Source organism: Filicampus tigris, chromosome 7 (genome assembly GCF_054856515.1).
Source record: "Filicampus tigris isolate MCC_2025a chromosome 7, RoL_Ftig_1.0, whole genome shotgun sequence".
NCBI lineage: Eukaryota > Metazoa > Chordata > Actinopteri > Syngnathiformes > Syngnathidae > Filicampus > Filicampus tigris.
This window is the reverse complement of record NC_141223.1, coordinates 5,108,910-5,135,524: the sequence shown is the minus strand read 5'-3', so window position 1 is coordinate 5,135,524 and position 26,615 is coordinate 5,108,910. Positions and strand designations below refer to the sequence as shown.

The window sequence follows — 26,615 nt, the reverse complement described above, 5'->3', positions numbered from 1 at the left end:
TTTCATTTCATTTCTCAGTTATGGCCTAAACGATCGCGTTAAGGCATTTGAGGCAAACAACTATTAGGATACTCTCCAAAGTCACAAGCATTTAAGCGAAGCTGAAGTGGGCTGAAACGTTGCCAAACGGCTGCCTGGAGCTATTGTTGATCCCTGACCTCTTCTAGTGGCAACAGTGCACTTATAAACAAGATAATGAAGTGCTCAGCATCAAGGCAATGCTCTCAATTTAATGGTCGAGCTAAATCGTCACAGTTCACCATTGACGAAAACAAGTTCATGCTAACGAGCTTCTTCCCCAGCATGTCTAGGCTCTCCCTTACAGAGCAGAAATTCCAAAACTTACCTCCAGCCTTTCTGGTTGGAGTTTGCATGTTCTCCCATGTATGCACATGTGGGTTTTGACCAGGTACTTCGGCTTCCTCCCACATTCCAAAAAATGTATGTTAGGTTCATTGGGGACTCTCCGATGGGGAGTCTTTCTTAAATAGTGGGGCCGTGTGCAACCTTCTTTCAAAGTTATTCTTTGTTGTGAGTTGATGTACAGTTCTTTTTTTTTCTTTGTTACTATACAATGTGATGCAGTGGTGTACTTAATTTTATAGACAAATGATACGCTTTCGAGTTGCGGAAGAGTTTGGGGGGTGTAAAATGTTTTCTTCTTTGTGCGAGGCGTAACAAAAAATAATTGAGCATTGCCCTATAAGTATGAACGAGTGAAGTCGGTCTATGTGGCGAGCTTGGCAGTCAACCAGTGCAGGGTATATAACAGCTCTCTCGACCCAAGATATCTGGGATGGGCTTCGACTCAGCCACTACCCCCATGAGGATAAGCAGTCCAGAAAAAGGATGGACAAGATGGAGATGACTAATGTGAGGGAAATTCAAAGCTACTTTAAGGCGGTTGAAACATAAGTGAAAGGAGATAAGGGCACTTAGCAATGTATAAAAATGCCATCTTTATTTAAATGCAAGCTACAATGTCACAGAATAGCAACAGGGAAATAACTGACATGGGAAATTAACATTTTATTCCTCAAATGGCAAGAAAGAGTACTTCTGCTTTCAAAACAGTCATATTACACTATAGTCCTGTGTACAAAATAACCACACAAATACACATTTGATGTACCAGAACGCCCCTCAAAAAACAGACTGCAAATTGAGTGCCACTAGAGGAGACTGTGAAACAAACTGAAGGAAATATGGGAGGAATAAGAGTAGCTGTCTAGTTTTAACATCAACATGTCCAAACAGCTACACGTGCGCAGGATAAATTTTACAAGGGTGATTCTGGACAGGGCCACCCATAAAATGAGTCTTTCCGCTCAACCGTACATATCCTCACGATCGGCGTTGTAGATTTCACCCTCCTGTAACGAGGCGAAGTTCAGGAAGTGCGATGGTCGATGGACTTCGTGGTAGAACTCCTTCGGGTTGGCCAGCTGCAGGTCGTACTTCATGTTAGGGTCGTGACGTACACCTGGATGGAAGGAGGAAAGCGGGTAAAAATCTTACTCTGAAAAACTCAATGGACATCGTGGCGCTGACAAAACGACACCTCTACCGCGAAGCCCGATAAAAAGGGAAAAGGTACGAACCCATGAAATTGTAGTTCCAGGAAACTTGACCTGGTACCATAAAGAAGCCCAGGAAGCGGTCAGAGAGCAGCATCTGGACCCTCTCGTAGTGGGAGGGCAGGTAACCTTTCGGGTTGTTGCCCTTGTCCGTGTTCTGCCGGCCCCACTCGTAGCCGCTGGGTGTCAGCTTGTAGGCCGTCAGCGTGCACGAGCCTGGCGTGAAGCTGGAAATTAAGCAATATTAAGTTGTTGCCATAGGAATAAAGAAGATATTGAAAGGGGGGGTGGGGGTGGGGGCAGGTTGCGTGTTGATTTTTTCCATTAACCCATTTAAGGCCAGGAGCGCATGACCGCATTTCTAACACTAGACGCTGTTGCTTGTTTCTACCTTTAAAGCCAGGAGAGCATATAGGTCATTTTTTTATTTATTTTAATTTTTTTAATCTCAGTCTCTTAACCAATGAAATACATCAAATCATACATGTGACTGTGTTGTGAGCCCACCGAGAATGTTCCGGAATTCTTACAAGTCACAATGGCGAAATAAGTAACGGCAGCGATGTAGACGACGCGCTTGTTGACTTTGCATTTTACATTTTTATTTTCAACGGTGGGGGTGGGGGGTACTCATATGCTGATCACCGTAAAATGTTTACCTGCACGTGATGATGATGGTCTTTTCTCCATCCCAGGAGGGATTGTCAGCCATGACCTTGGCGTGGGTCGTGACATCCTGGGGCGACAGCTGCGGTGACTCATTCGGCTGAGTGTGGATCCAACCGAGGGGTTCCATTTCCTTTCGGAGAGGAGGATGTTTCGGCATGAATACTTCAAATAATTGACACGTTGACTACATTGTGCCCAGAACAAAGGAGCCCTCGCTTCGGAGGAAGTGGGATTTCTCTAATCTTACTTTCAGATACTCGTGCCCTGGCAGCTGGTTGGGCAGGTGGACAGTCTGGTGGGTCCCCCATTGCGGCACCATGACGATACAACGGATCTCCTTTACCTGAGGGTTGTCAGGTGGGCTGGTGCCGTACAGGTAGCCTGCGATCTGGAACAGAAAACAATCTTTATGCACACCAGCGTGGTTTATTCTGCACGGATGTCATTCGTCAACTGTAATCAACTGTAATCATTACGAATTTATAAACCTCAATCAAGTCCTGGGGCATACCTGTGCGCGCAAATCTGAAATGCAGATGAACTTCTTGAGAACATTCTTGGGCAGGATGTAGGTGTATCCTGTCTCCTTGATGTCATCAGAGGATACGTAAATGTGGTTGGTGCGGAGATGGAGGTTGGCAGCAGAAATCGCTCTGGCGGGGGAAGTACAACGAGAGTTTATTAGTCAATACAGAAACTACAGTTAACGCCCCCCGAGATGAGCCCTGTTGTGAATTGACGTTTTTTTTTTTTTTTTTTTTGCTGCCTATATTATTTTGAGCTGATAAAGCACACACTATAGAAACGATAAGCTCATATTTACATATGTACTAAATCTGCCACATACCTGACCCTCCATTCCGTCTTGGAGGAGAAGGTCTGCGTCTCGTAGTTGGATGTGGTGGAAGTGATGATCTCGTCGCCGTGTTTGTTGACGGTGCGCGTCTGTGTGGCGGTGAGCTGCGATTGCTCTTTGGTCTGCTTCTCAATCTCAGCGATCTGCTGGCGCTGCTGCGAGGGAGCCGAGATCTCCATACCCAGGATGATATCGCGGATCTCAGATTGGGTCAGTGACGCCACGTTCACACTAGAAGGGGCGAGAAGCGGCAGACACGTGTTGGGCGCTCGATTCTTTTGTCCTGTTCCTCATGGTCCGCGCAAGAGTTAAAACTGGGTTCAGCCCAGACGAGAGACCGACTTGTTCTTTTTGCCGTAGTCAGCCAGAATGAGGTCTTTCAGTTGCACTTCCACCTTGATCCACTCCTCGTCCGTCAGAGTGGGCCAAATGTGATGAGGCTCGGTGATGGTGGTCTTATCGGGTTTGAGGATCACTTTGGCGCGGTCGTTGTTGACGTGAAGCGCTCTTAGGATCAGGATGAGTCGAGAGAAGGCCTAGAGATGGATGGACAAAAAAAAAAAAAAAAAAAAAAAACGTCTTACACATGCAAATAAGTGCGGAATCAGCTCAGTGTCTCGATTAATTTCACAATTGCGAAAGAACCATGAGGGGAAAACGGAGCTTAAAATATCAGCATTTTCATAGTACAGAGGAAGACTGACCGTGTACGATGAAATGGTCTTGAGCCAGTCATCATAGAGGTTGAACAGCACCATCTGGGGCTCTGTGGCTTTGAGGATCAGGTCTCCGAACTTCTCCACCTTCAGGCAGGCCTGGAAGGGCAGCTGCAACTCGGAGCCCTTGATCACAATGTTGGGGAAGTCAAGCAAGTGGACCTGAGGAGAGAGAGAGAGAGAGAAGGATGCCATTAGAAATGTAAGGCATTGAAGTGATGTCAACAGGCGGGGCTTCGAATGAATCCCGAATCCAATCGTGCTAGGTGCGATTGACTGCCTTACCTCCAGAGGGTCCAGCATCCCCTTCCTGGTGACGATGATCTGCTTCGGTTGCTCCTCCACAGGGAGGGAGCGGATCAAGGCAGCGACCTCTTCAGCTGTCTTCCATTTAGCAAGCTACAAAGAAATCACGCAGCATTATCAGTGGGGTACCAACGCTTCTCCAATAACAACGGTTGCTCATTGTCGCGGAAGAAGAAGCAGATGATGCTGGCTTATCGTGACCACTCAACTTCGGCGCGGGCGATTTGTGTTCAACGCTCTTACCTGCCCCAGACGTTTCTGCCCGGCCCACACGGATGTGTGAATGATCTTGAGGAAGAGCTGTCCTGTCCTGGGGTTGAAGATGAAAATGGCACCATTGATGGGTTTCGTGGTCAAGTTGCCCTCAAAGGTCTGGCGAAAGGGGAAAGATTCATCCGAACATCAGACCACGGTCGCGTAGCCAGAACCGAGCGTCTCATTACTCGAAGGGATATTCTTTCGCGTGAGGAGCGCGCACCTTGTGGATGGTGACTCTGTAGACGTTGGTGTCATCCACAAACCAAATGATTTGGTTGGAGAAGAGCTCCCCGTAGTTCTGTGAGGACAGGTAGGGCTCAGTGGGCTCTGAGGAGTAGAGCTGCAGACCCTTGCGGATGCGCTCCCTGAGCACATACAGGGCAGGGTTGGCCTTCATAATCTTGGCCATGGCCTGCTGGATCAAAGGCTTGCTGCCCGGGAACCAGTTTCCGTAGCCACTGCGCAAAGGAAGAAAATCGCAGAATATCGCGGTCACGTGTTGAGGTTTAAAATTTCCATGCAGAGTTCATCTCATTTGCCTATTGCGCATTTACTCACGGCTCAAACAATACGAACCTGTGGAGGTTGTATGCCAAGTCGATGGCAATGAGCACCCCAGTGGGGGAGGGGTAGATACTCATGTTGTCCGTGGTGTAGTCCAAGAACTTGGCCCTGGCGTAGCGCTCAATGTCGTGCGAGTCGTAGTCGCCCCAGCGCAGTTGGATGTCAATCCAGTACTTCTGAGTGGTGGTGCTGTCCATCACATCCCTGCAAGAAGAGCAGCGGGCAAAATGTCTCCGCCGTCATTGCTTTTGTACGCGATCATACGGAACTTGCACGCTGGAACAGTTTCGAGGTACTTCCTGGTATTATAAAATGTCATACTTTGAGTCCGCAAGCAGGGATGGCCGAGAGACGTTCCACTTGTAGGAGGCAAAAAGCAGGATGTCGGCGCAGGACGAGTTCATCTTGTACGACTTCCTGGGGTGGATGGTCTCCTTCTGCACAGTCTCGATCTCGAGCGCGTCGAGCTCCTGGTCGAACACCTGAGCGGCAACACGCAGTCACATTTGTACCAGAAGACATCAAAGGTGACCTTTGATTTGCTGTTAGAGCACAGACATGAGATCATGCAAGTGAAATACAACCAACCTGACAGAGATCCATGACGATGCTCTCGTGGATCTTCTGCCACAAGTGAGCTCGGAAGATCTGAATGAGGGAGATCTTCAGCGTGGGAATCTTGCCATGCATGAAGATTCCGGTCAGGTCAAGTTGCACCTGGAAGCCCACGTATACCTACAAACAAGAAGCAGGAGGAAAACGATTAACTTGTGTTGACCTTTGAACGCCCCAAATCACCTTTGACAAAAACAAAATGACGACGACAAGTAGCGATTCTATCGGAGGACCTACATTGGCTCTGTTAATGGTGGGCGACCACCACAGAGTGAAGCGACGGTTGGGGATTTGGTTGAGACCAGACCGCTGAGCATTTGTCAGCTTCTTCCACTTCATGGACTCTTCAAATCCACTGGCTTTCTCCCTAAATGTCACAAAGAAAATTGCAGCACATTTGACCCGGTTCTATATTGACAAAACGGGAACTTTGTCATGTTTGTTTATTATAATTCCAACTAAGACGACTGCTTTCCCGTATTTGTCCTCACCAGAAGAGACCCTCCCAGGTGGGGAAGTAAGTGCCTTTAAAGAGCGTGTGTTCCAGGATGCCCTCCACGCCACCCAAGGCCTGGATCATGTCCGTGCGGTAGTTGTTGAGGTTCCACAGTTTGCCATCGTGCCTCTGGTGGGTCCACCAAAACGGATTCTGCTTTAATACCTGCGATCCACAGAGGAAACGGAATCGCATGTTCAGGCTGACAGGATATGCGTTCGACTTGAAACACAGCAAACATTTCCATCACGGGCCCCTTCCGTTGTACCTGGTATTGTTTGAAATCTGTCCGGACTCGCCAGCCTTTGTCATAGGCCAGTGTGTGTCTGTCCTTTTGGAAAAGGGTGTTGATACGCGGGATTCCTCTGTCCCACGAATCCTCTAAATCCTCCAAGGTCAGTCGCCTGGGAGACAGAGACAAAGGGACATTTGTGCCACTTGGAATTTAAGCTCTCTTTCTGTATTGTTCGCGCAAACTCGAAATGCTCGGGCGAAGAAAAACGCAGCCCGGTTGGATTCAAGTGCATTCCTGGAGTGAATCGCCACCTCGAGGGATTACAATTATGATAAATGTGGACATTTGTCAGATGAAATTGACCTGTGTTCGGCACAGACAAAGTCTCAAAAGCAGACAAATGAGGAAATCCAATGTTATTTTCCGGCGAGAAATCTAAAACCAATTCAAGGCAGGTGGACCATACCTGTTCTGTGCAATGGCCTCTTGCCTCTTGAGGGCATACTCGGCCCACACCCTCTGCGAGTCGATGAACTCACTTTCCCATGGCTGAATGTAACGGTACAAATTTGGAATGAGCTGGTCCTCTTCATGACTCATCCCAGACCTGAAGTGGGTGATTCCCACGTCCGTCTGCTTGGACCAACTGGCAGGGAGAGAAGGGCTTAAGCCTTTTGGAACTCAACCAATAATTAGTCGAGCCCAGTAAAATAGATGGGTTCCGGACTTACCGCAGATCAGACTGTGGTATGAGCACATGGCCCATGGACAACATGCCCAGGCCGCCCAACTCTTTGGGAGTGTAGAAAACAACAGGCGGGAAACGGCTGGGCATTTTAGAGTTCAGCCCTATCTTGATACGCGTCTGAATCTTGTTCTCACACTTGACCAGCAGATCCAGCAGCTCCTGTGTGTTGACTACCGCTTCACGGAAGTAGGTCATCAGGCCAATAAGAGCGGTGTTCCATTTGTTCACAATCTGGAGGTAGGAATACAAAAGGGATGTTGTGAGTGTGTGTGTGTGTGTGTCTGACGATCAAGTTTCAATGCTTATCTCGGCAGCAGGTTTCTCTCTCTGCTCTGTTTACCTTTGTGAATGTGGTTGAGCCCGAGGCCATCAAAATCTGCCGCACTCTGTTGTGGAAGCGCTGCATTGATTCGTCGTCCACGCGCAGGAAACACTGAGCTGTCCTCTCTTTGGTAACCTACAAATGCAAAAAAACCCCAAAAAAACGTATGAATAAGCCATTCAATGCGGCAACGGGATATCAAAATCATCGGATTATTTGACACACCAATCCAACGGAGAATCGATTCGAAAAATATTTTATAGTGAGAGCCCAAAATTCTGATCTTGCCAATCAATGAGAGAACTTTGTGTTTTCTCACCTCATTCTGCAAATTCCAGACACCGTCCTTATGGGTGAACTCCTCATAGCTTGTCCGACATTTCGGCAATATGCGGCACTCAAAGCCACACATGTTGAAGAGCAGGTTGGGGTTGTCTTTGCTGTAGACTGACACAAAGCTGTTCTCCCACTGTACCGTGGTCACTGACCTTGGCAGGCGGTTCTTGATGTCCCAAAAGACGGCACGCCCACTGAGAAAAATACAATAAATCAAGTTGTCCATTTGTCGTCGACCTCTTTAAAACGGAAGTCAACCCAAATATATTTTGGGCAGTCTGATTCTTTTTGCGTTTGTGACATATGAGTTAATTCACCCATTTTTAGCCATCTCTGGGGGCGGCCATTTTGTCTTCTGTCGACTGAAAATGACATCACAACTGCTCACAACGACCAATCACGGCTGACCTGTTTTCTGAATCTGAGCCATGATTGGTCGGTGTGCGCAGTTGTGATGTCATTTTCAGTCGACAGAAGACAAAATGGCCACCCCGAGAAATGGCTAAAAACGGGTGGATTAACACTTATTCCACAAACGCAATATTTATCAGAATGCCCTGTTTCAACCAGTGGGCCTTCTGGGAACACATTCTGGGAAAAAAATCAGTTTGGGTTGACTTCCGCTTTAACTTGTGCTAAAAAGGGGCTGAGGACTTACAGATTGACATCATGCTTCATCAGTCTCATGCGAGCATCACGTGGCCAGCACTTTTTGTTGTTGTAGCCCACAATGTTCTCATTGTTGGGGTCGGGGTGCTCTGTCAGGTACCTCTGAATGAGGTCCCTCGCCTCATCAGCAGAAAACCTGACGAAGGCATTAAAACATTATCATCTGCTATTTCATTTAACAAGACCTACATATAGACTCCCCAAAAAAATGTACCGTTAGACTAAGCAGTTAATCACAAACAAGATATCAATTCTGAGAATGTAATTTTGTCCATCAGGCATGTGCTGCCACTGAGTTTTATTTCCAAACGCACACAGTCGATCTAACCTGAAGAAGATGTGGATGCGGTCAATGTAGCGGCAGTACAGCCTGATCGGGTGGGCACTTTCTGTCGCCGTATCCTGGAAGCTCAGGAAATCGTTGGGCATTTGAGGTGGACCTGCCATCTCGCTGGCACGGTGCAAGCCCAGCACCAGCAGATCCATCACCAGCCCGTAGTACTGTACAATGAACGAGGCAAACTGGAGTCCCCGGATGATGCCGTACGAGTTTGTGTGGTTCATGTCCTAGAAACGAGTTGCACACACACACACATCAAAATAAATCGGGTTTACATTAAGCAGTGCAGAAAATGAGGAGTGAATAATGCTTTGCATAAATCGCTGTTGTTTACCTTGTAGTTGATGACAACATTGTTCTTGGCTGTCATATAATCAGCAATGTTGTGGTCAACAATAAGACGTAGCAGCCTGTTTAGCAACGTCAAATCAATTTTCTCATACATCTTTTCATAGCGCGACTCAAGCATGACGTTGCACTCTCCTTCTGCCGTTTCCCAAACATCCTGCAAGTTGTTAATGCCTGCAAAGAACAAGTATAACAATTTAGTTCAGATAGCCTTGTATAGCCAAGGGGTTGTGTTCCAAAAGATTCAGCACGGTCTATAAAGATTACTCGACAAATTGTTTATAGGACAGATCTGACCTTGGCACCACTTGTAGACGAGCAGTGGAGGCGGTTCCGTGTCAGCCGGTTTGATCCAGGGCGGGAAGAGTCGCCGCTTGTCTGCTTCATACCATAGATATTGATCAAGGTAGGCATCTGTGATCTTCTCCAGGGGCTCGACATCGTACACTGGCACCAGGTGGCTGTACAGGTCCATGAATTCAATTCCCACCTATACAAGAAAGAACAAGGGCTGAGTGCGATGAGGGGCTTTTGGATGCAAAGGTTAAGATTCCGCCAAAGAACCCAAAGTTAAAAATCATCTGGGGGGGGAAAAGAAAAATACGCCTGATATTCTATTTGAAGTCAAAATGATTTTTTTAGTCAATGTCAAGTATGGACACATCCATGCCATGTGAAGATTGCTTTATTTTTTGTGTTCCAATGTTTGCTGACCTCCTTGAAGGCTCGCTGTGTGAGCAGGTGACGCTTGATCCTGGACAAAGCCTCGTGAGGGTTGTCATACGCCTGCTCGATCAGTCCGAGCTCTTCCCTCTGAGACTGGTTCAAGCGAGATTTGACACTAGAACACACACAATAAGGAGACATCATCACTTGAAGGCATATTTGAAGTGGCAATTACTATGAACTGTTGAATGGGTGCTTACCTGTAAGCCTCTTTTAGCCTTTCCAGAGCCAAGATTAGCAGCTTGGTGTCATGTTTGTAAGACAGCGGAGGGAAGGGGATAGGTGAGAAACGACGACTTTCCAGCCAGTGAACAGTTGTGGTGTAAATGGCTACAGCTTCCTCAGCTGTGATATAGGGACCATCCTGAAAGCAAATCAAAACCACGTTAAAAAAAAAAAAAGTGAGAAAAACAGATACAATGCTCATAGTTTTGAGTGCCTTAAAAAGAATTTAAATAGACCATTGATTTCTATTACAGGCATTACATGTCTTAACGGTGGCAAGCCAACTGCAGGTGCAGCCAGTAAACAAAAGCCACCACTAAATGTAATATCCCTCCAGTTCTTACGCATATGCAAGCAGACCAATGCAAGTGCGTCTCAGTAAGAGGTTTTCATATCAGTCAAATCGTGCTCTATTTTTTCTCCGTGCGGTACCTTCAAGTAGTTGTGCTGTCTCTCCTGCTCAGCCTTCAAGTACAAACGGGTCAGTCTTCCCAGGTTCTTTTTGCACACCGTCTTGTCCACAGTGGCCCCGCGGCGGATTCGCTCACGGTTGTAGTGGGCCGTGTTGGTCCACCAGTCAGCTTTGGCTTTCACGTAGCGCAGGATCATGTTTTCAATAGGGGTAGGCAAACCAGGTACCTGCAGAATTTGAACTCTTTAGTTGGTTATAGGGTGAACACGTGCTGCTCCTATTATTGCATGGCATTACATGAATGCATTAATGTCCTTTTTTTTTTGCAACATGCTCACCTTCCATGGGATGTTGGCCTTCCAGCACCTCCAAGACTCACTGAGGTGCTGCAGGATGGTCCTGGCTTTGTTCTGTTTGATGCCCTCGGGCATCATGTCCAAGATGTCGTGCATCACAGCTGCACGCAACTCCAGGTCGAAGTGCGACTCCACACGCTGTTTGGTCACAGTCTTGGCCACACCCTTGGAGTGACGTCCTGCAGGGGTGTTTCAAAAAACGGTTCACGCAAAATGACATTTCAAGTGTCCATGACACTGCAATTTTTACTTTGACGTGATCGCCAACTCTTCCCACACGATATAAGTGAGCGATGAGAATATTATCGGATCAAGTGATGCTGCATTAGCTGCTTGGAAAGAGAGTTTTCATGCAGCACCACCTTTAATTGTGTATGTATTTGGGAATTCATTCAATACAATCATGAGCAACTTAAGACTGTGACCCACCTTCAAACTGCCTGGCGAGAAGATTTCCAAGCCACCTTTCTAACAGTGGTGTTATGCCCCTCATGAAGAAAAGCCACACCCTCCATCCAGGTGCCCAGAAACCACAACCTGGTCCCTTTCCAACAGGACCCTGAGTTAAAGAAAGCACAAATCAAAAGACAATGAAGGTTTTCAGCTTCTCTGCTGTGGCAAAATGAAAGTCGCATTGGTTGGATACAAAAACAACGACTTGAATAGTCATTTAAGTTGCAGTTTGGCTGACTATTATAACTTACCGTATTGAAGCGGTAGTAGATGAGATGTTTCAGATCTTTGCACATCCGTATTTGTCTCATCAGCTTGTACTTGTAGCGGTACATGCCAGTCAGCTGGCCCACATGAGCAAAGATGTACTGCAGCCCATCAGCCAACTTAAAAGTACAAAAGACACATCTTCATTCAGTTGCACAAAACGGGTTTAAAAAAAACTCTGAATGGTAAAGTTTTAGGGTATAAATAGCTAGTATGACCTGGAATGCATCCACATTTCCCAGTCTGTACTGAACATGACTGTCCACCACCAGCTTGCTGAGTCGCAACACCTCTCTACAGAGATGGAAAGCATTTCCAAATCTTGACTTTTTACGTTCCTGAGGGACAAAAACAAAGTGTCTAGTGGACATAAAATAGACACACAGGGCTCCGAAACAAAGACCTGTTTCAAAAGGTAACGTTCACAGCTTTATGTTGAAGTACTTATGCAAAAAGAAAATGTTCTGGCTTTTAGTTTTCACCTTTGTGGTCAGCGTTTTGACAGGCTTCAAGTTGAAGTTGTAGTCCAAATGCAGGTAGTTAAGGTTCTTTCGGTGGATAAGCAGATTGAGCATGTTGTAACCCTGTCGGCAGACCTGCAGGCCCACCTCCACCCAGTCAAGCTTGGTGGACTGAAAGAATTTGGTGGCCTTGAAGGAACGGAAGAGATACCTACAAGGCAACAAGAGGAATCTTAACACGCAATCCGAGCAAGTAAATATTCTTAAATTAGAACATCCCAAACATAACAGAAATATCCCAGTGAGGCACACCTCTTTTTCTGGGCCTTGGGGGGCCTGTGTTTGAGAGCATTGAGTACGTAGTACTTCAGCAGTTTCTGGTATGACACGCGCACTTTTACTGGTTGTCCAGCAGGGCAGTGCTCACGATACCTGTAAAACAAATGACACTCCTATTTATATATATATGTATATATATATAAAAAAATAAAACAATACAGTCCTGGGAGCCTCATCATCTTCAAAGATTGTAAAACTGCCAATGGTTCATTTGCTCACCAGTTCTTGATAAGTGGGATATCAATGGCTCTCCTGGTTCGACCTGAACGCAAGTTGAAAGGTCTTGGCGCCCACAGCAGAGCGATGCCATTGGCTGTGTTGTCAGTGTAAAGAGGAGTCTCCTTGAGGAACGGCTCCACAAACTCAGGAAGCTCAAACTCCTCGTCATCATCGGGAAGAGGCTCTTGACTCTGAAAGGAAGTCGGACATTGCAATGACGATGCAGTGTAAGAAACGTGAATTGTCACAAAATCACATAAATTGGATATTGTTTGCAATATATGAATGATGACAGGCCAACTGCAACTGCAGCCAGCGATAACTGAAAGCCACCACTCAGTTTAATATTCCTCCGATTCTTACGCACAGGCAACCAGGGAAATGCAAGTGCGGCTCGGTAAGAGGACGTGTCATGACAACCGACAACTTTTCTTAAAAATATTACGAATTTTGAATCGAAAGATTTGACATAAGTGCAGGTAACATGGGGATTATCGTCCAACCACACTTACCTTGACTGAATGCCTGTGTGAGATGGGGTTGATGAGTGGATCGAAGTAAAATGCAGGCAGATCTGGGTCCTCTGTCTTGATGAACACCACATTTGGTGTGTGGTACCTGCACACAGAACAATCAACGGAACCATTTTACAACCAGTGAAAGACAAATTCAGTAATTCTAATATAAAGAATAATTATTTTTAAAAAAATACTGTCACAACAAATCACTTAAATGACTATAGAGTTTCAAACCAAATACCACTGTAGGAGAAAAACCTACCAGGTGAGGTGGACATGGTGCGGCAAGTTGTTGTACAGGTAGGGGAAGGCGATTTTGTACTCTGTCCTGATAGGTTGTCTGATGATGATCTTGTTGATGTCATTGAACTCATTCCAGTCTTCGTCCCTATTGGAGATAAAGACACATGAAGCTCAAGTATTTTTGCTTGAAATAGTACAACACAAGATATGTGTTGAACAACTTCAAATAAAGTCCCTAAATAATATGTGTTTTAGCCTGACAGTTCTTACTGGAGGTTAATGTCTCGAACAAGAGGTTCAAATTTTGGTCCTCCGGGTATGGCCATGTTTAAAGCCTTGGATGTGAAGAAGGCCTTGAGGTCAAACAGGTAGAAGTAGTTGTAATCAACCAAGTCTGTCAGCAGCTGGTTGGCCAACCGGTACAGTGTGGACATCATGGGTAGTGAGAACTGCCATCGACGGTAAGTGGTGCCATTCACAAACCTGAATAAGAAATAAAAAGCAGTGTTAGAGTAACTTCTTAAAAATAATAAAATAACATTACAAATTTTTAAAGGGGCCTTTTACTTTGTGGTGTCTTTGAGGGGCTGGTGCTCATATAACCATTCCACAACAGGTCCGTCCTCCTCTGTGTCCAGCTCCATTTGTATGGCCTCCAGTGGCTCTACATCAAGAATGTTGTCTGCGTAATCCAGCGGCGGCTCCTCATCATCAAACGGTGGGAAGCGCATCCTCTTGAAGTGTCGACGGTCACGCTTTTCTCGGCGCATCATGATCCACATCGTGCTGAGAGAAACCCAGGATTACTAAAAACTCTCATCGAATAAGGCATGCGATCAATAACAGAGGCTGAAAGAAATATTTTAAAATGCAACAACAGGTTGTCCAACGAAACTGATAGTGGAGGTTTAAATAAAAATAGACAGGGATACTCTTTCTTACCCCCATTGGGCAATGTAGACTGGCTCGATGACCCAAGGTATTTCATTGACAAATGAAATGGCTCCAGTGATGTGGTAGAGTACAGGTACATCTCTGATCTGTTCCCAAGGCATTGGCATGTTTTCCAGCAGTTTCAGCACTGCATGGGGCATGTACTTGAGGGCACTGTTAAAAAAATAAAAGGAAACTGGGTTAGGTTAAGCAATGACTGTTAGAAATTGTATCCCAATGGATTTTGATTTGAATCATGCATAAACAGGCATTCTTTCCTACTCTATTTTCTGAAGATGTTAGCACAAAGTGGCAAGAACCTATTACACAATTAATTCTTACCCTAAGTAGACCCTCTTGTCATGTCGAAACTTCCTATTGGTCATGTCACCATGGTCCCTAATGATCTTTCGGACATGTTCAGGAGGCATGTCTTCCTTCTGAGCATCCACAAAACCAAACTTTCTCTTTTCAGAGTAGCGCTTCGCCTGCAACTGCTGCCATTTCCTTGCTGTATAAGTAGAAGACATTTCACGCATTATGACAATCCCAAAGTGTTCCACGTAAATAAATCTGCGGACAGGAAGCAAACCTTTCTCTTGGAGTTTCTCCTCAGTCATGTAGTCGGGGACTTGTGGTGGAAGGGGGACACCCGGAGGTGGGATCCCCGCAGGAACCCCGCGGAAGGGGAAAGCAACTGCCATAGTGCCTCACAACTACAAACAAAAACAGAAAACACGCAACATCAATAAATGATACTGTATTCTCTAAGTGCGTACAGTACGGACGCTGCATGTATTGGCTGTTCGCCAAGTGGTAACAATACGGCTCATAATGCGCAAATCAAGTCTCTGACCACTTCAGTATTTTTCTCAAAATGTACATACTAAGATTACGAAAACAGATTGCAACGTGGTGAAAATAAATTGCTGTATGATAGTTGGCAGAAGCGTCGACGTTAGGCTAACAGACTGTGTAGCTATCGTTAGCTAATCCATTGTGGAACGACAACGGCGTAAACAAACAATTCAGGTTGTCAAAATATTTTTGCTTAAGGTATAACAATCTAGCTCTGTGTGTAATTCTATTACTATATGACAGAATCAAAGTTTTTGTTTCGAGTTGTTCCTCTAAGCGCAACAATGGCGCTAGAAAGGCCAAACGTGGTAATGGCGGCGCGCAAGCTAAAAGCTAATAAATTAGCAGAGCGGCCTCGAGGCTAGGAAGTTACAAATTCAACACACGCAGCGTCGCTCACCGTGCTCCCTTCGCTCCCACGGCGACTTGTCGGAAAACCTTTCTTTAATGCACGTCCAATTTCACCAAAACATGTTTCTTTCAATGCAGTTTGTCTTCCGAAAACTGCATCACACACGACAAGCGACGACGGTCACACGACGTACGCCGACTAGTTGAATTCGCAGCGACAAATGCGTTAGATGGATGACGTTTACTCCTAAAAGGAAATGAGCCTACGTTGAAAAATATGCGCAAGCGCTAATCACGAATGCCCGGATGCGAAACCTTCCGGCGGTGTACTGCCATCTACGGTGTTGGAGTATATTCACCAAATCAAATCATACGATGGCATTGCAAATTAACAATCAAAGGCCCAAGGTTAGTAGAAAAAAGGACATGATGTATTGTGTAGCAAAATGTTTTATGAGAATTTAGATACAACAATGTAAACGATGCATACATAAAAAGATGATAAAACAACCATGGACACTGATGTACACTAAAACTGACAAAGGAAGAACGACTGACTAAACAATCATCATCCATTGTATACTGCAGAATGGTTCATTACCACCTAATTATTAATGACATTTTATTTTCAAAGTTTTTGCTCAAAGTGCTATTTACCTGTCTAGTTTGCATTTTTATATCATCAAATATTTGACCTTTCACTGTAAATCAGTAACACAAAAGACATGAAGCCATTTCAAGGAACCACAAATGTAAACAAGGCCATTATGCCTTAAGGTTCTAGCATATGTTTTTGGCACCTGATCTTTTTCAAACTACAGTTCACTGTAACTGATGCATCTTCAGAAAGCATTGAGTGGCTTATTTGACATATATTAACTGGCAGTGTATATCATTCAAGCTAAGGTATTATTGAGTTTGGCGGCAAGCATGGGCAACATGTCAATCAATTCTGACGTTTGTGATGTCACGGTGACAATAAGACCAGGGGTCCGTTTCACAAAGCAGGTTTAGTGAAAACTCAAGAGTCTGCTAACCCTGAAATGAGGGAAATTCTTTGAGTTTTCCGTTTCAAAAAGGGAGGCAACTCAAACCAGAGAAAGAGGGGTAACTCGAGACGGTTTCAGAGACAGAGGTAAATTGAGCTCTCGGTCAGTATATGAGAAGTCCATTAGGCACGTATACGTGAAATATCCTTTTGATAATGATCCCGTGGGTGAAGGAGGTGCAGAATTACTACATTGAAAAAAGTTTTTGTAGAATGTACTCAATTTTATTTCTTCAAGTGGTTGATTTTATTTTGTGCAACCACCTGATGAAACAAAATTGAGTAAATTCAACATTCCACTTTTTTTCCAGCGTACGCAGAGAATTAAATATTTGTCGGGAGATGAGACCGCGCAGTCATGTTTTAGCATTTCCAGAAAATGTTCTTTTCGAGCGGTACCGTTTCACGTGACAGTCCCCACATGAGATTATGCCAAGATCTGAACTGTTTGAATGATGTTTTTATATTTCATCAGCTGTTAAGTGCACTTCTCCCCTGCGAGAGTGCACCTAAATGAAATAAATGAATAGGCGGAAGCAAGCAGTTTTCCTCCGTTATAATGTGATTGAAAAGGACTTGAAACTTCCGAGCAGCAACGTTCTCCCACGCCACTCCCCCGTTGCCATGGTGACTCTGTGAATCGGGGCTATATTCATGGTGTCTTTTCATAGTTGTGGTGCATAAGCTTAACTCCAGCTAAAGGTACTCCGAGTTGAGTAAACTGATTCAAATCAGACGTTCTGGAACCAGAAACTCAAGAGTTTCCGATCTCAGAGTAGATCAACTAAGACTTCAGGATTAGACTCAGAGTTTGATGAACCTGTGTTGTGAAACGGAGCCCATTTGAATAAGATCAAGCCAGACATTGACCGGCTTTCAGAATGCCGGCGGCAGCGAGGGGATGGGATCAAGACGGAAGGCGGATGTCCTTTGTCAGTGAGATGCAATTCGGACACCTTACATCTGGAGCCAACTCAGGTCTTCAGCTCTGAATAGAGAAAAGAGTCATACGGCGTACATGTAACAATTTACAAACATAATGACAGCTGTTATCAAAGAAAAAAAAATCACCCCATCTTAGTGAGAATGTAAACACCTTAATGATGCGCTGTTTTTTTTCACAACATTGTGATTCAGTGAAGTAATGTCCTCGTTAATAATTATTGTAATTATGTTGCTACTTCCATCCTCTCTAACAAATGAGTGCACAAACTGTGAATAATCACACTCACTGAGTCTGCGCTTTTGTAATGCGCTGGCCTGCTGCCATCAGTTCTGCCACCTGAGCCACAGCGGGATCAAACATGAGGCTGGCCGCCGCCACCACCGCATCATCTCTGTGGAGTAACAAGGGTGAAATGAGAATAAGCACGTCTGCGTCACACCACTGGTGTCTGGGATTTGAAGCTCAGATTTTTTTTTTCGGAAATTGCCCATAGGTGTGAATGTTTTTTTTAAATTTTTTATTTATTTAATTTTTTTATAAATACAGTATGTGCGCGGCAATTGTCTGGTGCCCACTCCAGGTTATACCCAGCCTCAAGCCCAAAGTCAGCTGGGATAGGACAATAAGTCTAATTGGTACAGAAAATAGTTGGACAAAGTCTTGATAGTTCAGCATTTACTTACTTAATATAAAATGCCAGGAACTTTCTTTCCTCCACTTTGCCTTTGAATACGATTTCAGTGTAGCCCTCCCCATATCCTGCAGAAATGAAAAGTAAAATGGCATTAAAGGGTTAGCGAGTTAAGCAGCACCCGTTTTTAGGCATCTCTGGGGGCGGCCATTTTGTCACTTCTGTCGACTGAAAATGACATCACAACTACTCAACGCTCAGGTAACGACCAATCATGGCTCAGCTTCAGAAAACAGGTGAGCCGTGATTGTTCGTTACCTGAGCCCTGAGACACTGTGATGTCATTTTCAATCAATAGAAGTGACAAAATGGCCGCCCACGGAGATGGCTAAAAACGGGCGGATTAACTTTAATTCCACAAACGCAATATTTATCCGAATGCCTTGTTTCAACAAGTGGGCTTGCATAGAACATATTCTTGAAAAAAATATGTTTGGGTTGACTTTAAGAGCTTTAACTGAATTGAAAGTCAAAAAGAAAAACACTACCTGTGTATCTGATACTCTTTCCAAGCAACACAGTCCAGAAGAAAGGAACAGACTCGATTTTGGTAGGTGTGTTTAGCATATTGAGGGCAGCAACTCTTCCTGAGGGAAACAAGAAGTGAAACGAGCTTGGTGATGACTGCACGTTCATCAAAATGAACCAAGTCCTACCTTGAGCTTGTGACATTTGCCAGTGACCAACACTGACCCGCTGATCGCCTCGAATGGTCAAAGGGAAGGAAGTGACGTCTCCCGCACTGAAAACATCTGCTGCATTGGTCCTCATGAACTGAAAAAGACGTGTCACATACACTCATTACAATTTGCGACGTGCACTCAGTCGTCAACACAGCAGTGACTGTTCACTTCACCTTGTCTACAACTACTGCTTTCCTGGAATCTATGTCAACTTCACTTCCTGCTAGGAAGTCAGAATTGGGGATCACACCTGAAACAGTCACAGACATATCGGCCAAGAAAGTTATATCAACACATGAATATTATAAGTTGCCCGTTTTGAATGTGAACTACTGGTATATACACCATATTGTTGCTGTCCTGTGGAAAATACTTATCTCCAATTTTGGACTTTTTAAGTTTTCACTTTAATGCGATGTCTGTAGTGCGGAAACATGATTCAGGTAAAAATAAAAAAAATGGAGATAAGTGTTTTCCACATGACGGCGACGATATGCATGAAGGAAAGTAAAAAAAAAAACATCAAACGTAACATATTCAGAAGATTACATCTATTTCAAATTATAGCTCGTTAGTGTATAGCTTGTTTTTTCTGTTAAAACTGATGTCAACCCAAACATATTTTTTTCAAGAATATGTTCCCAGTAGGCCCACTAGTTGAAACACAGCATTCTGATTAATATTGTGTTTGTGGAATATGAGTTAAGCAACAAAATCCACCCGTTTTTAGCCATCTCTGGGGGCGGCCATTTTGTCACATTTGTTGAGTGAAAATGACATCACACACCCTCGGGGCTCAGATACCGATCAATCATAGCTCAGCTTCAGAAAACAGGTGAGTCGTGATTGGTCGTTATCTGAGCCCTGATGGTCGTTAACTGAGCCCTGAGCAACTGTGATGTCATTTTTAGTCGACGGAAGTGACAAAATGACCGCCCCCTGAGATGGCTAAAAACAGGTGGATTTTGCTGTTAAACTCATATTTCATATTAATCACATTGCCTTGTTTCAACTAGCTGGCCTGTATAGAAAATGTTCTTTTAAAACTATGTTTGGATTGACTTCCCCTTTAAGGAATGCACATGAAGAACAACATAATAATATGCACTGCTATTTTGGGGGTAAAACACTACATTTAAATCTAAAGAAAAAAATGTAAAGTGTTTCCATATACTTATTGTCATTATTAACCATTACAGAAGCATACAAATGAAAAATGTTGGTGATTATACCAATGCTGCAGCATAAACGTTCCAATAGATGCAATACGACATGACTAATTACCTATTCCTGCAATCACCACATCAGCCTCCAGAATTGTACCACTCTTCAGCATGACCTCTTTCACCTGCAAAAACAATCACAGGTTCAAAGTAGGCTCAATCACAGGTTCAATTAAGTAGTGGTTAAAAAAAAAAAAGTACAAGTACCGAGCCGTTCTCTCCTCTGATCTCGGCGACAGCGTCATTCATGTAGAACTTCACATTACATTCCTCCAACATCTTAAAAAAAATGAGGTGTTGTCAAATTGCTGCCATAATAAACATCACTGCAATCACAGTTCTTTCGCCGTTTCTTACTTGCATGGTCATCTGGCCAATCTGGGACCCTAGAGAGTGTTCATATGGGTATTTGGTGGTTCCAACAATGGCTACACTGGAAGCTTTTTTGGCAAGATAGGATGCTACCTCCATCCCTAGAATAAAAAAAAACAAAAAACGAGAATAAGGTGAAACAAGAAGAACAACAATACAGAAGGAAAAATACGTGTATGAATGGACTCGTATTAAAAACTGTAAAACTCCAGCTTACCCATATCCCATTTCACTTAGCAAAGTTAGGTCTTAAGTATTTTATGGATTTAAAGTGGCTTCTTTACGCTTGTATGACAATTTAAGAATGGCAAATTTGACTCATTAACCTTGCTAAGACAGCGTGTTTTATTGCTGGAATGCTTTTCTACAATCAGTGGTGCAATTATTTTTACACTAAAAATGAATAAATGTCTTCTAAATTTGACACCACAACATAAGAGTGTTATTAACAACTATGCCAAATTTGAATGACAAAAAAAAAATCACCAAGTATATAAAATGTGAGTTCAAAATCATGAAAAATAAGACATTTTCTCCACTGTCAAAAACTGTGGGTGTGTCTGCTGGATGCATAAAACCACATCTGCCTGAAAAATATATGTTACTGGTACTAGCATTTTCTTATACCTACTTGAGCTTGAGCTATGAAAATATGTCTGCTTCGAGCCTCTGGTATACTGTATATCCCATCGGGTTGTCGCGGGGCTTTCCACGTAACAACGAGAGGCGCTAGCTACCAGCTAGCTCACAAGCTAGCTCACAAGCTATCTTACAAGCTAGCTCACAAACTAACAGGCGTGGGTTTTATATTAGTAACTCATAATTGTGCTAGATAGCCATGCTTATGGTCAACAGTGCACGGATGACAACAATGTGCTCGCTCTACTTGTGTGGGTTTGCTTTCGGTAATCCAGCTTCCTCCCACATTCCAAAAATATGCAGGTTAGGTTGCCTGAAGATTCTAAATTGCTCATACTGTAAGTGTGAATGTGAATCTTTGCCTATATGTGACTTGCGACTGACTGGCGAGCAGGTCAAGCCTCTCACTCACTAGCCTAGCAAGCGCTATAGAAAATGCATGCATGGATGGGAGAGGTGGCGATTGCGAAGGCGTCAAACAAAGTGTGTGTGCATTATGTTAAAACTTAAAAATAAAAAAACTTGACAACCTATGAAGGAGGTTCCAACGACAACAGCCTTGCGGCCCAGGCAGGAAGCATGAATGTCTTTGGCGTCTTCGTACCTCTGAAGCAATTTGACTCCTGTCAGGTCACTACCGGGACAACTCAGTGGCCTCGCTCTATGGATATTATTAACATTTTTCACACATGTTTTCGCAGTATGAAAAACGAAAAACAAAAGTTGTTGTGGAGAATAAGATAAGTCTTGCCTGCAGCCTGTTGAGATAAGAAGCTGGTCGTAACGCAGCAAGGACCCATCCTTCATCGTCACCGCTTTATCTCGCGTGTTTACACTCACCGCCTGAATTTAGACCAGAGAACGTAAGCCTTTGTAGCACATTGCTCAAATATAACACGTTCTTTCTTTGTCACCTCTTGCTCCAGCCGTACTTCTATCCCATATTGTTGAAAAAATTCACTAGAGCGAAGGACAATGCTCCCGCTGTCCGCATTCAAATCCTGAAACAAGATAACATTTCCTTGGCTATTTTTCTTGGGTATCTACTAGCTAATGGCACAAATGGAACTATAGTGAAACCTTTGCAGTTGAATGCCCCGAAAGTGGAAGCCAAACATATGTTTTTTCAAGAATATTTTCCCAGCAGGCCCACTAGTTGAAACACGGCATTCTGATTAATATTGCATTTGTGGAATGTGAGTTAAGCAGCAAAATCCACCCCTTTTTAGCCTCTCAGGGGGCGGCCATTTTGTCACTTTTGTCAACTGAAGATAAGGTAACGACCAGTCACTGCTCAGCTTCAGAAAACAGGTGAGCTGTGATTGGTCGTTACCTGAGCCCTGAGCAACTGTGATGTCATTTTCAGTTGACAGAAGTGACAAAATTGCCGCCCCCACAGTTGGCTAAAAACGGGTGGATTAACTCATATTCCAGAAACGTAATATTTATCACAATGGCGTGTTTCAACTAGTGGGCTTGCATGGAACATGTTCTTGAAAAAAAAACATGTCTGGGTTGACGTCTCTTTTAAAGTGGTACAATTATAAAATACAATACAACTTTATTTATATAGCGCATTTCATAAAAGCTACAGGCTGTAAAACTTTCGACAGCACTTTACAGAGCACCCCGGAATCAGTTGCGTTCAACCTTAGAGGTTCCACTATAGAAGACAAATGTACTTCTTTAAACAAAAACCCAAGGTGGGGCAAAGTCTTACCTTACTCAACTTGGGCTTGTCAAAAGGAGGCAAAGAGTCTTTGGTTACCATGACGATTCGGCCCTGGTAGCAGTTCTGACGGAGAGTCTCAGCACACACCAAGGCAGCAGGGCCTGAACTCAAAGCATATCAGTCACGAGTTGATCCTGAGAAGCAGATCCATTCGCAGACCGAAGCATGTAGCAGTCCTTACCCCCTCCTATGAGCAGGACGGTATGTGTGACGTTTGGTAAAACACTGCACATCTCCTTCACACGTCTCGTCTGCTTAAGAGACTGAGGGGGGACGCAAAGAAATTGTTCCACATTCGGTCAATTCGGCATGACTTCAATCTCCTTCACATACGTTCACTTGCCTTTTTCTCGACGGAAACGTACACCTTGCCATCTCGAACGTTCACCTGTCAAAGTGGTTAAGAAACGATGAGGAAGAGCTACAAGTTACCCTCAAATACGACAGCAGCTATTGAGAAACACGTTTGGGTCCAATTCTGATCACATCTACAACCTCCATTTCGGAAGCAAGGCAACATAATGAGAGGATGTGTGGTACCATAAAACACATCGTATACCCGGTAAGTCTATTTGATTACCTCTCGAGTCAGGTTACATTACCTGATGAAAGCCTGTTAAAAAAAAAAAAACCCAAATCATTCACTAGCCACTAAATTAAGTACGCCTGCAGGGCCTAATGAGATCCAGTGCACACACAGCCTGTATTCAATTTTTTGTAAAAGATAATAATGCTTAGTTTGGACACTGGCTTTAAGACTGTGGCATCATCGTAAGAGATGACAGGTCAACAAATTAGAAACACCCGTCAGTGTGATGCAGTGCAGTTATACAACAGCGCAAACTACAACCGCAATAATATAGAATATTGTTTAATTAGCATTCCTCTAACAATGTCCAAACTGAGCATTGATATACTTGTCTAGAAAGAGTTGTTGATACATCTCAATTAGAGGTCATCGTAGACTGCAAATGTACATAAAGGTTGCTGAAGAGAATTTCATTAATTGCATATTGACCTTGTAGTTGCACAATAAATTGACGTAGTATATAGAGATACAAAGGACCATACCAAATGGAACTTTAAATCATACGTTGAGAAACAAAACAAAAAAAAGGCATTTTCAAAGTGGAGATGAATTTTACTTTGTGGCAAGGCAGAGAGTCCAGGCCTGGATACTCCTCAATATCTCCAGTTTTAATATTGAAACAAGCGCCGTGGAAAGGACATCTCACTCTGTTGCCAACCAGCGCTCCTGGAATGTCAAACAACATGCATCTGTTCAGTGTAAAATGACACGTCTTCTGAACTCAACGGTTGCAATTCGGATTGCTCGAAAATGTACCTTTAACCAGAGGAGCGTTATAATGAGAACACTGACTTCCGACTGCACTGTACTGACCCTCCGTGCGGACAAGTAACACTTTCTGGTCTGCCACAGAGACTACTTTCATCCTTGATTACAAGCAAAGAGGGGGAGTCATGTACCGCCTGCAATTTTAGTCTTCCTGTGAATCTACCAGGTGTGTCAGAAATAGGTCCTAGGGCTGGTGTCACAAAATTCAAAGTACAAGATTTTGCCTTTATAGTAATCCTTCTGGAGTCTCACACTTTCTCAGCCTTTTCTAGCGATCTTGATATCATCCACATCTTCAAACCCGCCCATCCATATCGTCAAAACCCCTTGAGCTTGGGAAAGAGAAAACAAAAATTAATCACACAGAGCCCAGGTCGCGTAAGTAGGGAGTTTGCTCCAGCACAGCAATGTTCCTCTCGGCCAGGAAGTGCAAGATGCTCTGGGCATTGTGAGCAGGCGGGTTGTCATGGTGAGTTTTCCTGACACAACTATCACCTCTTCTCGCGCACTGAACGAGGCAAATGCCACAGGACCTCTTTTGTAGACGTGCTGGTTAATGCTCTAGCCCGCAATGAAGGGGAAAGCTCTTTGTTTGGATTTTAAATTTTGTGACACCCTTCCTGAAGGTTTTCTGACACAGCTCGTAGTTTCCTACCAGAAGCAGTGTCATGTGACATACTGGCCATCTGCGAGGTCGTCCTCCTGACAAACCAGTCCGGTCACAGCCTCCAAGTCTTCACTTTGATCTTGTTCTTCGTTAGGATTCATCCTGTCAAAACACGGACCACATGTCGTGAATACGTACACCATTGTTGGTTGGTTGGTTACTGCTGGATTTGCTGCGACAAACACTCCACTGAATAACTGCACTTTGTGCGAGAAATTTGTTCTTACATTGCATTTGCCCTCGAAATGCAATTTGTTTAAGATTATGACCGACATGGAAGATCCTGTGAATAAATAATTCCTGCAAAGCGATGAACTAAATCAACAAACATAAAAACCGCACCCACACTGTAGGCTAGTCACGTGAAGTCTCTGCAAAGATATTACTAAAAATAAATGCAAAACAACCAAACTGCCCATTTAATGAAATGACAAAAATACGGATTTATTTTTAGTTACAATACTATAAATTACTTTTCAACTTGATGCTTTGGTCCTCTGGGTGACTTTACTGTCATACAACCATCCCAAATAAATAGTTCAAATCGCTGAACAGGTGTATTAAGAACAGACGCTCGATCGGCTCAGAAACGCAACGCTCACCTTTTTCCCCCTACCGATTAGATGCTTGATACAACTGGAATAACCCGGCCGGTGTTTACAGCAAACAACCAACTGTGTGACGCGTTCAAGAGCATGTGACGGTTGACTAGTTGGACTCGACTGTTCTGCTGCTCTTCAGATTGACCGATGTTACGCCATTGTGCCTAACCCGGAAGTCGGTCTTCTTTCTCTGTTTACGTACGAAAAAATACATTTCCCACAATTCCGAGCTACATCGTGACGTTTGAGGTGTTTTGAACGGTTTGAGGCGTTCGAGACTTAATTTGCCAATGCAGTGAGGCCAAGCCAAAAAGTAAAATTGCAACACAGAAAATCTCGCAGATATGTAAAATGGGTTGGTGTTAAATTCAACCAAACCCACATCTTGCAGAAATACTTAAGATATACCTTATTTTATTTGTTTCAAAGAAAGAAAATGTCTACAAGTGCCAAAAGTCCTTGAAAGCACATTGTCTGTTTTTGTAACTTTGGTGTTGCTGGTGGTATATTTTGAATTTCAATTTAATTGTGACTTCTATAGTTGATGGGTTGATCGTATCACATCATTTTTTAGTTCATGTTAGTTATAACAGGTATGTGCAAAGTGTGGTAACATTACATGTACCGGGATGAATAAAGTTTAGTAAACACGGCTTTAAGCAGTACATTTCTGAGATTTTTACAGTTTCATTAATTTGGATATTTCCCACTAATTCCCCAAATTCACATCTATTTTTTATTTCTTCCATTTATTTTCTATTTATTAATCACATTAGCATTCACCGTCATTGACAAGTACAGGTATACTTGTTTCTCACCTTTTTTTTTCAACAGGGTTGGGTTGTGGCTGGGCGGCTGATGCTACTCCATTATAAATTTCAAACTTGGAAACAATTTCACTGATGCACACCCACCAGTAGATTACATCAATGTCCCCTTTTAGATATGAGATCAGCATAGTTTGTTAGTCCACTGCGAGAAATTTCGTGCTGCATTTCGTGAAACCTACCTGTTTTGCAGTTTTATTTATATAGCACGTTTCATACACAAGGCAACTCAATGTGCTTCACACAAGCAAAGAGTCTATTCTTTCATTTAGTAGTTTGATGTTCATATTAATATCAATGACCACAATGTCCTGTGGGTCTTGAAAATGTCAAAATGCTCTAAAATGGCTGTCAGGGAATAGGTGAAATATAATTGGTTATCTGACTTATTAAAAATGTAGATATATACGAG

At 43.7% G+C, this 26,615-nt stretch overlaps 2 protein-coding genes across 2 annotated transcripts; both read right to left on the bottom strand.

The window, feature by feature from the left end:
- Nucleotides 1-939: 939 nt before the first annotated feature.
- On the bottom strand, nt 940-15,651 carry prpf8 (pre-mRNA processing factor 8). The gene is made up of 43 exons (XM_086035795.1): nt 15,466-15,651; nt 14,800-14,923; nt 14,550-14,718; nt 14,217-14,381; nt 13,842-14,060; nt 13,545-13,757; nt 13,294-13,419; nt 13,026-13,131; nt 12,514-12,704; nt 12,268-12,387; nt 11,977-12,166; nt 11,713-11,832; nt 11,479-11,613; nt 11,204-11,333; nt 10,757-10,953; nt 10,439-10,645; nt 9,982-10,145; nt 9,770-9,896; nt 9,353-9,545; nt 9,042-9,229; nt 8,696-8,934; nt 8,357-8,503; nt 7,682-7,892; nt 7,381-7,497; nt 7,024-7,271; nt 6,759-6,938; nt 6,326-6,461; nt 6,053-6,222; nt 5,799-5,928; nt 5,535-5,681; nt 5,268-5,428; nt 4,959-5,150; nt 4,603-4,840; nt 4,368-4,496; nt 4,104-4,217; nt 3,807-3,980; nt 3,445-3,638; nt 3,094-3,333; nt 2,758-2,899; nt 2,494-2,634; nt 2,237-2,376; nt 1,602-1,804; nt 940-1,483 (listed from the first exon to the last, which is right to left on the bottom strand). Exons 2-43 carry the CDS (start codon nt 14,909-14,911, stop codon nt 1,329-1,331), a joined length of 7,020 nt encoding a protein of 2,339 aa, XP_085891921.1. The 5' UTR covers nt 14,912-14,923; nt 15,466-15,651; the 3' UTR covers nt 940-1,328.
- Nucleotides 15,652-15,848: 197 nt separating this feature from the next.
- aifm4 (apoptosis inducing factor mitochondria associated 4) lies at nt 15,849-25,554 on the bottom strand. Its single transcript, XM_086036770.1, has 19 exons — nt 25,377-25,554; nt 24,787-24,876; nt 24,096-24,205; nt 23,896-24,005; nt 23,094-23,138; nt 22,932-23,013; nt 22,739-22,851; nt 21,933-22,019; nt 21,770-21,861; nt 21,549-21,679; nt 20,365-20,480; nt 20,215-20,286; nt 20,069-20,132; nt 18,958-19,034; nt 18,758-18,875; nt 18,590-18,688; nt 18,094-18,169; nt 17,697-17,801; nt 15,849-17,452 (listed from the first exon to the last, which is right to left on the bottom strand). Exons 2-19 carry the CDS (start codon nt 24,873-24,875, stop codon nt 17,422-17,424), a joined length of 1,617 nt encoding a protein of 538 aa, XP_085892896.1. The 5' UTR covers nt 24,876; nt 25,377-25,554; the 3' UTR covers nt 15,849-17,421.
- Between the last annotated feature and the right edge of the window lie 1,061 nt (nt 25,555-26,615).

Coding starts and splice junctions, on each gene's coding strand:
- aifm4 (XM_086036770.1), bottom strand. CDS start 24,875: ATGAATCCTAACGAAGAACAAGATCAAAGTGAAGACTTGGAGGCTGTG. Junction 22,020..22,738: donor ACAAGCCCAAGTTGAGTAAG/GTAAGACTTTGC, acceptor ATCTTGTTTCAG/GATTTGAATGCGGACAGCGG. Junction 20,481..21,548: donor CGTTGGAACCTCCTTCATAG/GTTGTCAAGTTT, acceptor TTTTTATTCTAG/GGATGGAGGTAGCATCCTAT.
- prpf8 (XM_086035795.1), bottom strand. CDS start 14,911: ATGGCAGTTGCTTTCCCCTTCCGCGGGGTTCCTGCGGGGATCCCACCT. Junction 9,230..9,352: donor CGTCTACAAGTGGTGCCAAG/GTCAGATCTGTC, acceptor TGTTCTTTGCAG/GCATTAACAACTTGCAGGAT. Junction 5,429..5,534: donor TCGTCATGGATCTCTGTCAG/GTTGGTTGTATT, acceptor GTTGCCGCTCAG/GTGTTCGACCAGGAGCTCGA.